General features: G+C 39.3%; 1 protein-coding gene across 3 annotated transcripts in view; it reads left to right on the forward strand.

Moving 5' to 3' along the window:
• The first annotated feature begins 3,052 nt into the window (after positions 1-3,052).
• Positions 3,053-13,861, forward strand: part of LOC131891601 (MFS-type transporter SLC18B1-like) — a 20,309-nt gene continuing 9,500 nt past the window's right edge. The window contains exons 1-4 of one of the 3 annotated variants that reach the window (XM_059241218.1): positions 3,053-3,209; positions 5,928-6,405; positions 12,860-13,107; positions 13,221-13,672. In XM_059241218.1, coding sequence (XP_059097201.1) covers positions 6,304-6,405; positions 12,860-13,107; positions 13,221-13,672 — 802 coding nt within the window. In that variant the 5' untranslated portion in view covers positions 3,053-3,209; positions 5,928-6,303. Of the gene's footprint in view, positions 3,210-4,617; positions 4,702-5,927; positions 6,406-12,859; positions 13,108-13,220; positions 13,673-13,861 lie in introns of those variants that run through there. The other 2 variants (XM_059241216.1, XM_059241217.1) reach the window with 2 other exon arrangements.

Here is a 13,861-nt window from a genome sequence, read left to right on the forward strand (position 1 = left end):
ATTCTTCCAACTCACGTTATCGTGTTGCAGCTTGGCCTCTGTAACATTATTGACTATCTATGTCATGTCTTCGTTAATTTGCCCAGGTCCTGGTGAAAACAAGCTTTTGCTTACCCAGAACCTGAGGAATTACATGCTCATGAAATTTTTGATGTATCAAGATGCTAACTCAAAGATAAAATGCCGACATTATTTAATCATGATCAAAGTGTTCCTGAAATAAATCTATCTAAATCTATCTATCTCTTTTGACGGACCAAGTTCACAAGATCTTGGACCAACCTCTCCAACCGTAAAAAATCCCTCTTATCAACAATAGGAATAGGGGTGGGTTGGGTATTTGAGGGAAGAGGAGGGAATTGGTAGAGAGAATGGGAGGTAGGAGGAGGGGGAGGGTGGAAGCTGAATGGGTTAAAGTAGGGGGATGGGGTGGGATTAGGTTTAGGAATAGGGTCAGCTCTAAAGCTACGAAATTGAGCTATCCTTTTTCTCGCCTTTCTTTGCGTCCCTTTTATGTGGACGGAGGTACACCGTACATTAAAGCACGTCATAAGTCTCATGGACTGACGGCACATGTACGGGTGAAAAAAAGAACAATTTTCCTTTGAACATCCCTTCTTCCCATTGTACTTCTCAAGGCCGAACTTGAGAAGCTTTTGACACCATTTAGGGTGGTCAAACTGGCAGCCTTTTCCTTCTTCAGGACAAGGCTGCTTCCGGTAAACAGGACACACTGTTTTCTCCAAAACTAATTTAGCCTGTTCAACTATAGGTGGAGACACCTCTTCAACCTCTGCATTGGTCAAATCAGTCGACTTCTCAACTACTGGGTGAGCCTGTTGTTCAAGCAGCACCCTGGTTTCATTGACCTAAGCAACTAAAGCCTCTATAATAAACGGCTTATTGACTATGGAAGGATCCTTCCCAGCTAAGACCATGTTCAAACTTTGTCTAGCCTCTTTGCTGACTTTTCCAAAAATAGCTTCCATCATGAATGCAGGAGGAACTATCTATGAGCAGTAAAATCAAGAGACCAAAAAAAAGAACGAAAAGACTATGCAATCTTGTCCTGAGATACAGGACAACAGAGCAAAATAGGAATGAACTACTTCACACCAAACTAAACATACAAATCTAAGATGGAGATAGTAAACAAGAAGTAAGGGACAGAGAAAAGCAAGAATCAAAAACATTGTAAACTAGGAGAAAAAATACAAAAACACAGAGATAAACTCAACAAATTGGTTTAACACAAAATGAAATCAATACACTAATGAACAATAAATTCTAACTGTAAAGGGCCATTACAATCAAACTAAAGAACTACAAGGAACGATTTGGAACTAGAAATACTACACTACTATTACAATACTAAATCAGAGAGAAACTACTAAAGCTAAACAAAAACATTAATGAGCACTAAGTTTATTAGGTTTTAAAGTAATTACGTCTTACCAAAGAGCCCTGAAAAACCAAACCTAAATGAGTGAATGAATGGCAATTCCCATTCATTCACTCACACGCAAACACCACGAACACTACACGTGCACAGCAACCAAGGAGCAACAGAGGAAGTCACACCTTCGTTCGAAATTCCTGGGACATAAGAACAACAACAAAAAATGCGGTTGTTCTCAGCGAGCTCCAAAACAGGAATATCTTTTCATTTTAAGGCATTTTTAAACATTCAGATGGTTTTGACCAAATATCCGAAAAAATAACAGTCTTGGTGTATAATAATCCTAAAATTAGACATTTTTCTGTCAAATTTTCGTACCAAAGAACATTATTAATGCATCTTGGTATAAATGTTGTACTTCAATTCTTCAACGAGTCATTTGTTACGTTCATTTCTGCTTAGAAAATTCAGCCATGCCTCCAGTGGTGCATTTTTTTGGTTGCAATCCTGAACTTGTTAATGAACAAGACGGTTAATGTAGTTCAACTCAGCATTACATTTATCCAAATCTTGGCCACGTTTTTAGCAAGATAAAGCAATTGAAAGTGCAAAATATGAAAACCACTCCTTCTAACTGGTCTTCAAAAAAATTTATGAAAGAGTGCTGATAGTTCGTGACATCTGAAATTTAGACCTTTGGGAGGAAGATGCATTTTCAGATGTTGCAATATTGGCTTTAGTAAAGTTTACAACGCATGCAAAAGTAAAATATTCGCAAAGCTGAAAGATCGCACTGATTCAGGATTTCCAAAATTGGCACTTTTGATGGTTTTGATTTGACCATATTTTGTCATGAAAGGTGTGGCTTTTGATTGGCTATTTATGCAATTCCTTCTCGATCAGTCCAAAACGAACAACACTACATTTACGCCAAACACTCTATAGAACTTATGCTTTCAGAAGAAGAAAAATATGGCCCTATTTGGCTTACCTGAAATCAGCAAAACCTGTTCCAAACAGTTTGCAAACTGATCAAGCGGAGCTGAAATTGCTGTTTGCAGCAATCTGTTATTCAAGCTGCAGATTGGTATCATCAGTAATACACAATCTGCCAAAATGCGCCAACCAATGAGAGATAGCTAAAAAGGGGGGAGGAAAAGTCTAAGAAAATCAACAAGAATACTTCCGAAGTACGGTGCTTGTGTACACGCACCGTACATCTCGAATATCATTCGTTTTGCTCACTCCCGTAATTGTCAATACCACAAGACACGGCCTTCACATCTTTTGTGACTTCGAGTCACCCTGGTTAATATCAGCTAACTAGTCTTTTAGATGTGATTTTTTTATACTTTATATTTGGGGTGCTAAGGTGAACCTCCCCGGGCCAGCGAAGCTAGCCATCACATCATCCATCCGTTTAAAGTTCCGATAGGCAGTGTCATATATCAGATTGCAAAACAGAACTTGAAATTCTTGATTTATTGATATCAAAAGTTGTCCTTAAAAGTCTTCAGAGCATAGTTGAAAGTTACTGAACAGCATTCTAACCACCTTGTAGTATTATTGCCTGAGAAGCGTTCTGCTCCCAAATGGTTAATGCTGTTAATTCCGTATTTTCAAGTTGCAGAGGAGCGGTTCTCTTCCATTATAGATTTGGTTCAATGTGAGGCGTTTCACTTCTTCGTCATTTCAGAGGTTTGACTATTCGGTGCGTGCTCTTTGTTGTGAACGGATTTCTGTGATATGGTGCGAGTTGTGGCCAAATGTCAAACGTCTTCCTAATCTAAGTCTTAAATCCTGATGAAAGGTGGGACTGAGTTTTATTCGAGTGTTTATAGTAGTAATGTTCCATCTTGTTGTCTAGGGGATCATTTAACTTTTGGGGATGATTTGTGGCTGAGGGAGGCGTTTTGTTGACGAAGCAAACTGTGCATGGCTAGTCTTATTCTTGGTGAAGAAAGCCGGTTACGTAAGTTTTAGATGTTGACTTTGCACGTTCAGCATTAGTCTGTGACGTTGTTGGTAGAAAAGCTGCATTATTTTCGTTCACTAGTAGTTGCTTGATGTTCGGGCAAGTTTGCAGCTTTGTATTCACGCAACCTATGGGATAGACTTAAGAAGACCTGGTTTAGAGAACGACCTATGATGTTCGGTTATTTGGCCTCCGTAGAGTAATTGTGTCAGTTTCTAATGAGCAATATACCAAAGTCATAATCATGTGACGGGTTTTGAAATAGCCAATGCGTTCAGAATTATTGAGAACTGTTGGTTGAGGGACTGAAGCAAAGGTTCCAAACTAGCCATGATTAATATATTACACAAGGAAATTATCACATCACGAATCAATTAGAGTGCGTGAGTTTTCAATATTTGATTTTTGTTGCCCGTTTGGAAAATAAAGCTATTGGACAGTCTTAGATTAGCTAATTGAAACGATAAAAGAAGGTCTAAAAAGGATCTTGGAGTTATCTATCATTGGCTTGTCTTACACGCACCTTCTTTCACAGTTATGCATTTATGAGGCTGATGGGAAAATTGACAACCATGCCCTCAATTTTGTGTACGTTGTCGCCCTTTTAGTTCTTCGTTTTGGTAACTAGTTTTGTGGACAAATTGCTCAATCGTTCATTGATGTTTGATTTTCTTGTGAGTCTGCAGAATCATCCTGAAAACTTTGTGTCCATTTTTCTACTCATGTGTTCCACTGATGTGACATGTTCAAGAACTAAAATGCAGCCAAATTACAGTATAATCTCAAACAATGCTACATCAATTTTCAATTGACTCTTAACATTAAGTTTGCAATCTTGTGGGAGCAAAAATAGTTTTGCTCATTAAAGTTATTGTGGCTCTTATTTGTAAGAAAAACATCAAGAAACACCATTCTGGAGCTAAAATTCCCATTGAAATATGAAACTTACAAGCCCTGGCTAGCTTTCTTTATCGTGATCATTTCTTAAAGCTCTTACCTTGGAGCGTTTGGGCATTAACCAATATGCCAATTTAGTCGCTCAAGTCGTGATTGTCAAAGTCACTAAAGTTAGTGAAACAGCGGGGGAAGACAAACGAACCCGAAACCTCTCAGATATTATCACAGTAAATCCTCCCTTTTTCGTCCCTCTGAATCAACAAATAGTTGGCGTTTCTCTTCATGTAGAGCTTCGGTACAATCACAAAGAAGCGGTGCTCTTCATTCGTTCAAGTCGTGATCTACAGTACAGAGTGAGCGAACGTGAGTTCTACGAGGCTGCCACATTCTCCATTTCTTGTTCAGAACCTAGATATATGCCGTTTCTGTTGTAAGTTTCACCTTACGTAACTTGGAAGAGTCTGATCTTGTCTGAATATTTGGCGCCAATGTCAGTGCGACGTTTCTTGGATCAGTAGATCAAACTGAACAAACGGTTACACCTTTAAAAAATGCCTTGTTGAGGCTCCTCTGGGATTGAAGAAGGCCTCTGCATTTGTCCAAGCCTTAAATAAAGACATTTTCAGAGATTTCATCGCACTTGAGAGACGCGCAGTCTTCAGCGTCGTAACTATTCAATTGCTTGAAACTTCCCTCGAATCCACACCTCATTTAGTTTGTGGGACAAAATGGAATGATGCAGCAAATGATGTAACTGTTTAAAGGCAATCCAGTCTTTTTACGCGTTTGAGCCCATCAGTTTCCTAAAAAGCATCGTACAATGTTTCAATGAAATGCGAAAACAATTTGATCATTTTTATTTTACGACTCACATTTTGGGACATAAAAAGCATTGTCAGCTCTTCCCCTTCCGGCGAGTATCTATGGATACCACTTTATCCCCGGATGTCCAGGATGCAAAATCTTGTTATGCCAAATCAAAAAAATACTTTGTTTCGACCTCGTTCGATTGATCTATTTCAAAACATTGCACTTAGATATACTTTCATATTAATGGACACCAATTTATAGACATATCAAATGTATACATTTAACAATGGCCAGCAACTTCTTACCTGAATTCGTGTGTTTTATTGCATATAAATTCGATATTACAACTACTAATACTCCTTTCAAGGTGTACACCTTCGTGGAAAATGAATTTTGAGTCCTCGATACACGAGGGATACACGATTTGGATTAGAAGGTTTCTATTTAACAGACTTATGAATTAGGCATTCTCCCATTACATGATTTTTTTCAATTATAATAGTAATAATAATAATAATAATAATAAACTGGGAAGAAGCACGGCAGATTGCTGAGCAAACCACTCGTGACGTGCCGTGAAATCGATTTCTGTTTCTTGACATTGTGTGACCCAGGGTACTAATTACACATAAGATTTTGAAACCATTAGCCAAAAACAACACAAACGCATTATAATTCAATAATTTAATTTGGATTCGGCTCAATCGGCCCATTTTTGGTAGAGGCTGACTCACAAAGCACCCTCTGAAGTGCAGAACCTAAACCATATTTCGTGTAGCGCAAAGGGGCTATTGCTGTCAATAGATACGATTTCCTTTGATGAATCAAGTGCTTCTCCTTTTCCAGGCTCACCGCACAACTGAAGAACATCCAGATAATCCTCGGGGTCGATCGACCCTCGAGAGAGAACAACAGCAACATGCCTCAGTGGGTCGACTAAAAATTTGAAATTCAATTCGTAAACATATATGTGTGTGCGTGTATTTGTGCCTTGTGGGTTGTCAAGAAGGCCGATCCGGAAAAGCCGGTTTTTCTCAACTTGACTCGGTCTCTCCGAGGCATGTTTTGGTTGATTGACCACCAAGAGTCGAACAGTTGTGTTAAACACGGTGCTTCAGCATCAAGAGCCATGTCAAAGAAGATAACGTGCTACCCTGGGGAGTTATAACCATCGAAAATCCAGACAGGACCACGCCATTACCCTCGATTGAGATCAATCATCATGGGCTGTTTGCCAGAAAACAATTTTAGCCGCCAACAATGGCTTGTCATTGTTACGTTTATCGTTGTAAACTTTTGCAACGCTATGTGCGTTTCCATGCAGGTAAGAAGATCCATTCAAGTGTACGTGCATTGGACTCTTCGGGGCAAATAGTTTTGCGTAAACTTGAAATGCAGCATTGACTAGTTTGGCTATTTTGCGAACTAACAAAATGGTTTACCCTTTGCCCGCGACAATTAACTTTTAAGATTCTGCTTGCCACTAGCTAAAAAAAACAATTGTTCCAAATCAGTATTTTTTGACATGTTTCAAATGTCTTTTGAGTAACGTTTCAAAACCTCGTGTTAGATCGGCGTCCCCTGAAACAAAATGAGCCAATCACTTTTCTTTTTGTTCTTGGCATGATGCAAGAAGAAAGTTCAGGATTCAAACGTGGTTGCTCCATTCTTAGTTGTAGCTGTCTTAAAAGCCGGACCGTTAAAATAACGCATCCCTTACTGAGGGTCGAGTTCATTGGCCTGAGCAAGGGCCTGGGAATAATAGCTAGTTTATGCTTTGGCCAAATGAGGTATCTTCAACAGAGTGCTCAGATACTAGAAATAAGGTGGCAATTCAGGTTTCAAATTATGACCAAACATTGACAGTTTTCCACATATTGAAAATGTAACAAAAAATGAACTAGAAGCTGTTTTACATACTATTGTGAGCTGATCTGTCGTGTCTGGGGACAAGATTGAGGAGAATCATTGCATGTGAACTTGATGTTTCGAAAAGAGTGAAATGCCTTCATAGAGAATTAGAAAGACGCATTTTGAGCTTCATTGATATAATGGAACAATTTTCGTTTGCTGTCTATGAGGTGTTGACTCTGCACCAAGAAAAGATAAGCTAAACACCTTTGCTGTGAATTGAAGAGACCAAACCTATTATTTTAGCCAAATGATATGGTCATATACTAAATACAGCATTCGGATACTTATGCCCCCTAATATCTTTATTTGCACTATTGCCTTGTGGAATGATTTGCCCCATAAAGTTCTGGCTCTCCAGTTCGGCAAACTGTTGCGTCACAAGGCTTTCCATTCTGCCAGAACCATTCGATTAGCCTGGAAGCTGGTAAGCTAATTTTTATGAATCTAACGAATAAACAAAAAATGCTTATTTAGTAAGAGTAAGGCTTTTCAATACCGAAAAAAGTAACGTATTACCGTTACCATTAATTGAAAAGAAAAAGTAGCCCGTTACCGTTACCTTTTACAAAAAGTAACGTGTCACCGATGCCGTAACTTTTGGAGGAAAAATATGGCTAAAAACTGCAAGAGCAGTTTATGCGGTTTTTCTTATTTCAATCAAACATTAAAAACATGACGTGAAACAAACGACGAGGGTACAAGGGTGCAAAGACTTGAGGATTAAAGGGTTCTTTGCTTTTAATGTTTTTTCTCTTTTACTAAACATATTGACAAGATTTTTTTTCATCTTTCTTTGCAAGGTTTGAAAAAAGTAAACATAATACAAGTTTTCCACACTTGCATGTCGTACCACAACTCATATTTCTCATAGTCTTCACACGGTTCTTTTTGTTCTTTTACGAGATATTTCCCCGCTTTTTCTCCTTCGACACTGCCACTACAAAAAGACGTTCTTAAGTTTGTACATTTAAATAAACAACTTTTAATGATTTGTGGACAACTTTCCCCGCTTTTTGACTTCGCTTGGACCATCGCACATTCTTAATTCCTGCCAGCAGACTTCGTATGCTTCCACTCACAAGCTTTTTAGTACATATTCATGGAAGTTTGAACAAAAATTGGGAAGGAAACCTTTTTGTGCGCCACTCCACATTCTTTTTTACTTCCAACATATTTCTTCCTCTCTTTAAAAAGTAAGTAACGTTAACGAAAAGGCTAAGGAAATAGAAAAAAACGTTCTGTTACCGCTTTACCGGCAACGTTACTGAAACAAGTGTGTTTGCAACTAGTGTGTGCAACTATTAGAGTAAGGGTTGGACCAAGAAATATGCAATTCACGATCATAATCAATGAAAAAGGAGTTATGTTATTCATATTAGATAAGTGCGCGAATGTTTCTTTTATATTTGTATTACTTAGAATCGTAGGCATACAATGGACACTTCTTGGTTCACGAGAAACCGAGCCCTCAAAGGTATTGCTATTCAAAAGGCAAGATCTTGCTAAATTACTTGATCAATTAAGACAGAAAGAAAGAAATAAAGAAAACTCAAACCCATAATTCAAAATAGGAACTATCATTTGGCTTTGGTCCTACCTTTGCCTCAGATATTCAGGAATCTAGTAATGACTAACCTTTGTCTTTCAAGAACTTGTGAATAACAGGTTACTATCTTTCCTAGAATAATTACAATTAAAATCAAATATGCCTGAGTGCCCAATAAACAATGAAATACTACAATAGATCACTGCCTTTGATTTATTGAATCAAGCGCAGTTTTGGGCACTGACACCAGCTGGTATGAAAGTTAGGGCCTAACACAATGAAACAGACAGACTCATTTATTTATCATGTTGTCCAATTGTATGCTTGACTACGACGGCAACAAATCTAGAGCAAGTTTTACTGAAAGGGGAAACGAAAAATCTAGAACCACGTTATGAAGCATTCTGTTAGAGAAAAAAAAGATTGGAGGCCCAACGGGCACATTTTGAGAGATTTCAGATGATTTGCACTTGATTATTGTATTTTCAGTATTAGTAGTAATGTCAGCATCTCTTCTTATGCTAATGATACAAAATTAGTTTGCCGCGTAGGAATGGTTAAAATTCCGGTTGTCTGGTAGGTGTCCTAGACCAAATCTCCCCCTTGAGTAATCAAAGAGCAGTACGGCATTGAATGGAATGGAATTACGCTCAATGACCTTTGGGACGAAGCCTTTAGACTCTCCACTAGTAGATGATGAAGGTCAGGGTATTCAGCATCAGGTATCGTCCTTGAAGATTGAGGTGAAGTCATCCAAGTTAATGGAAAGTTCGATGAGCATATCCAGGTGAAAGTTGGCAAAGCCTTTCAAACAAATAGGCCCAATCAAGATCCTTGTGGGACTCCACTTGTCAGGGTCATTACTCAGAGTGGATGTCACTGACAAGTGGGGTCCCACAAGGATCAGTACTGGGCCCATTGGTGGATTTGAATTTCATAAACAACCTGCCACGTGGGTTGAAGAATGACATAGGAATCTTTGCTGATGATACCAAACTGATGTCTGAATCCTCCAGCAATGGTGCCATTTGATCACTAGAGGACGATATTAACAAGGTCCATGCTGGTCTATTGAGTGCAAGATGGAGTTTAGTACCACCAAGTTCTCTGTCATCCACATGCGGAAACGCAACAAACTACACACCTACAGACTATGAAATGAAGCTCTTCCGAGCGTAGAAGAGGAGACGGACATCTGTGTAATTGTCGAGAGGAGTTTAAGATTTAGTCAACACTGCAGATCAGTTGGCAGTAAGTGCAATAGCTTTACTGGACGGGTCAAGAGGTCATTTTTCTACAACATGTACATCCTCCCCCCCATCTGGACTATGCTTGCCAAGTGTGGTCCCCGAGGGGAAGGACAGATGTTAACATGATGGAATCTGTGCAAAGGCGATTCACTAAGCTCATCTTTGGAATAAATGACATGAGTTATGAGGAAAGACTATCTGTAATCAGCATTACAACCCTTGAAGTCAGAAGGGGAAATACTATATCTAGATGTGGTCTTAACCTATAGGATTTAGAATGGAATCGACAAGCTGGGTCAAGATCCCTTCCTGTTGGTGAGAGATGTCCATTACATGGCTACCAAAAAGTCTCAAGAGGACAACTTTGCAGCTCCAAAGGCGACCTCTCGTGTCAAAGTAATCATTTTCTCCTCAAGAGCCATATCAACTTGGAACAAGCTTCCATTTGAAGTGCAAACATCATCTAGTCTGAACCCTTTTAAGAAGTCTTCAAAATCATTCTTGTTTTCTTAAATTTATATTAGAATGTTCTCTCCATACACAATTTGTGTTCTTAGGACTTAAATACAGACTTGCTTACAAATGGTTGAATCTATCGCACGTTTAAGTCCAAAGATAGTATCACGATGCTAACTCGACACAAGTTGATTGTTCAGCCACATCTTGAATATGCTTCACCCATTTGGGCTCCAATGAGTTCAGCAGGTTTGCAAAAGCTCGAACAAGTCCAAAGATGTTTCACTAGGAACATCACAGGAATGAGAGAGCTCTCGTATTGGGAGAGACTAAAAAAGTTGGGACTGTACAGTGTTCAGAGAAGGTACGAAAGGTATCTGATACTGTACGTCTTCAAAAGCATTCATGAGCTTTGTCCCAACCCAGGATTTACGGTCAATTGTAGTGACCGTAGAGGCTTAATGTGCGTTTTGAGAGCACCTAAAGGCCCACGAGAAGCCAGGCTTGTTCGAATAATGAAGTCCAACTCTCTTCTGTCTCGGGCTCCTTCATTGTTCAATTTGCTATCTTCAAATATTCCTAGGGCGTGTGTAGGCCTTTTTGATCCGGTTGCATTTTTCAAGTCAGACTTGGACAACTTTTAAGTAGCATTCCAGATCAACCCTACATTCAAGGACTAGCTCGGTCGGCCAACTCTGATTCGTTGGTCGATCAAATAATGCATGGAAATAAAGGTTATCTTAAATGAAAAAAAATCTGGTCCTGAACTGCTGGGATTCCAATCCCAGTAGCGTCAAGGAAGTCCGCAAAAACAGATCGTTTTCACATATCCTTAGTACCATAGAGTAGAGTCACCAAGTTAGAATTTTGCTTCAGAAATTACAAATATAGCTTAAACAAGTACGTATGTTTTGCTAATTTTTTATAATGTGGACAGTTGTCCTGGAGCCAAAGCTTATGCAGATCCTTTTTTTCTTGGAAAAGACTTTCGTTTTTTCGATCACAATTCATTTAATTAAAAATTAGAATGGAAAAGCAAAACATGAACTAGCCTCGTGTACATTTTCTTGAATGGAATTACTGTAATCAATGCGTTCAACTATCGACGTGAAAAGTTGGAACATAGCTTTACTTAATATTGTCTACATCAAATCACTCATAATGCCATGATTTTTCGCAGCTTGGGAAAATGCACAATCGGTCATTAACTGCATAGAAATGCTGTTCGATCATGGGGCATAAAAATATCAGAAAAGTTTCCACTTCGTCATTTGATCTTCAACTTGTTCTCGATTAATTCAGCACGAGTTAGCGCAAGTAGTCTGCACTGGACCTTGTATTATTGCCTAAAGCATCTCGGCTGAAAACGTCAGTCAAATAGCGTCGATGCGTTACAATCTGCGTAATGGAATGTTCTCTTGATTTAACCAAACAATTCTGATTTTCCAAATGCTTGAAATAAATGATATTTTGATTGCCCATGAGCACCAGACCCGTAACGAGATAGAGTGCGCTACATGCTTTTTTTTTATCAAAGAATCATCTCACAATAAACAGCCAACTGATTAATCAATGTCAATAATAAGCGGTCTTTTTACTACTCATACCTACTGAATGTAGCTCTGAAAAAAAAATCTATTTTTCAAGGCTTGGGCCAAATTTTGACCTCATTTGTGACTCAGCAGATTAACTATGATACTCCAAAAGTCCAATGGATCGTATCTAGGCTCTAGTTGACTCGAAAGCAAATGATAGATCTAATTCTATGGGTCAAAATTCAAAATTTGCCCTCATAAGGGCGCCATCTAACGGTGAAATGTTAAGAATAAGGTTAACAATCACGAAATTGTGATAAGATGAGCAATTGTTTACAATTGTGTTTAATCTATAGAAAATCGGAAGCACATAGTAAACGTGGCCCGTTTGAAAGCAGTCCTTACTAGTCCTTACCCTTGGAAATTAGGTTTAAGTCAGTATTTCATTTGGCAGAAACTTTAAAGGGAAAAAAAACCTGATGAATCCGTTTGGCTTTTCATCATTTTCCAAATCCCTCCATCCAAAAAAAAAATGCTGTCGAGACATGTGTCACAAGAACGACAAGAAGAATGAGTTTAGGGTCAAGGATAAGTGAGCGACTAATGATCAAAATAGAACTTTAACGACGAATCCAGTATGAAACACGAACCGTCGAACGGAGTCTTCTTCCTACGTTCTCGGAAATTCTTTAACATCCAAATCATCAACAAGTGTTCTTTCTCACAAATTCCGCATCGATGAAAGATATATGGCGTTTAAACGACGCTCAAAAGTCGGACGTATCTTCTCGGGATAAAACTCAGCGGTGAATGCATTTGTCAGTAAATTGAGATGACAAGAACTCGACGACATAAATTCGTTGCACCAGGAAAGGAGTCACGATAGCTAAGTTTTACGTTAACTGGGCTATACTCTTTATAAAAGCTGTTCAGAGTGGAAAACTCTTTGCATTTAAATACATTTTCCTCAAAGCAATTAGGGCTGCAAAAAAGGTAACGTTACCGTTAGAGAACAACCAACCTTAAAGAACTGAAGGGCCACCTATTCTTGTTTATAATCCATACTATTTTTTACAGGCCCCCTTTTATCCCCATGAAGCCGAAAAGAAAGGGTGTGTTCCATCTGAATATGGCCTCGTTTTCGGCATTTTCGAGCTGACCGTGTTTTTGGTGAGCCCGATCATTGGGGCCAACTTGAACCGTTTGGGCATGAAGACCACGCTCAATGTGGGGATTGCCACTGTTGGAGTCACCTCCATTCTCTTTGGTCTTTTGGACCGCATCAACGACGGCAAAGTCTTCTTGGGACTCTCCTTTGCCCTGAGGTAATGTATCAAAAGAAATGGTAAGAAGGAATATTACGACATGGGCCATTAGCCAAATACCCTGACAAGTACCACGTGAATACAGTACAGTACATTGTCCTTATTTCTTTCAGAATCATCGAGGCCTGCGGCAATTCCGGTTTCCTAACCGGCAGTTTCAGTATGATCGCCAAAGAGTTTCCAGACAAAGTGGCCACCATGTTTGCCGTCTTGGAGACCTTCTTCGGGATCGGCATGATCGTTGGACCCACGGTAGGCGGGGCCCTGTATGAGTTGGGCGGATTCACCCTGCCCTTTGTTACCCTTGGAAGCGTGTTGGTATGCGCCGCCATCTTTACCTCATTGGTGTTGCCCAATGCTCCTCCCGCCATTGAGGACAGCACCAACAAACCTAGCATAGCTCAAGCACTCAAGGTGCCTTCCATTGTTCTGGCCTCGTATAGCGTCTCGTGTGCGGCTGCCAGTTTAGGCTTTCTTCAGGCCACCCTTGAGCCGCATTTACGGGAATTCGAACTCTCGCCATTGTTGATTGGTTGCTTGTTTGTCATCAGTGGAGCTTGTTATGGTAAACGCTTGGTTTCAATTGTGATTTTTTTTTACTATTATTGATGACGACGAGAGACTTTGAAAATACTTTGGGTTGAGAGGTGAAGTGGCTAAATTATATACTCTTGGAAAGGCAAAATATGAAACGTCAATTTTGAATAAGAATTGAATGTTCAGTTAAACGTTAGCGAAAATTGCTACTTTTGGA

This window comes from Tigriopus californicus, chromosome 12 (genome assembly GCF_007210705.1).
Source record: "Tigriopus californicus strain San Diego chromosome 12, Tcal_SD_v2.1, whole genome shotgun sequence".
Classification (NCBI taxonomy): domain Eukaryota; kingdom Metazoa; phylum Arthropoda; class Copepoda; order Harpacticoida; family Harpacticidae; genus Tigriopus; species Tigriopus californicus.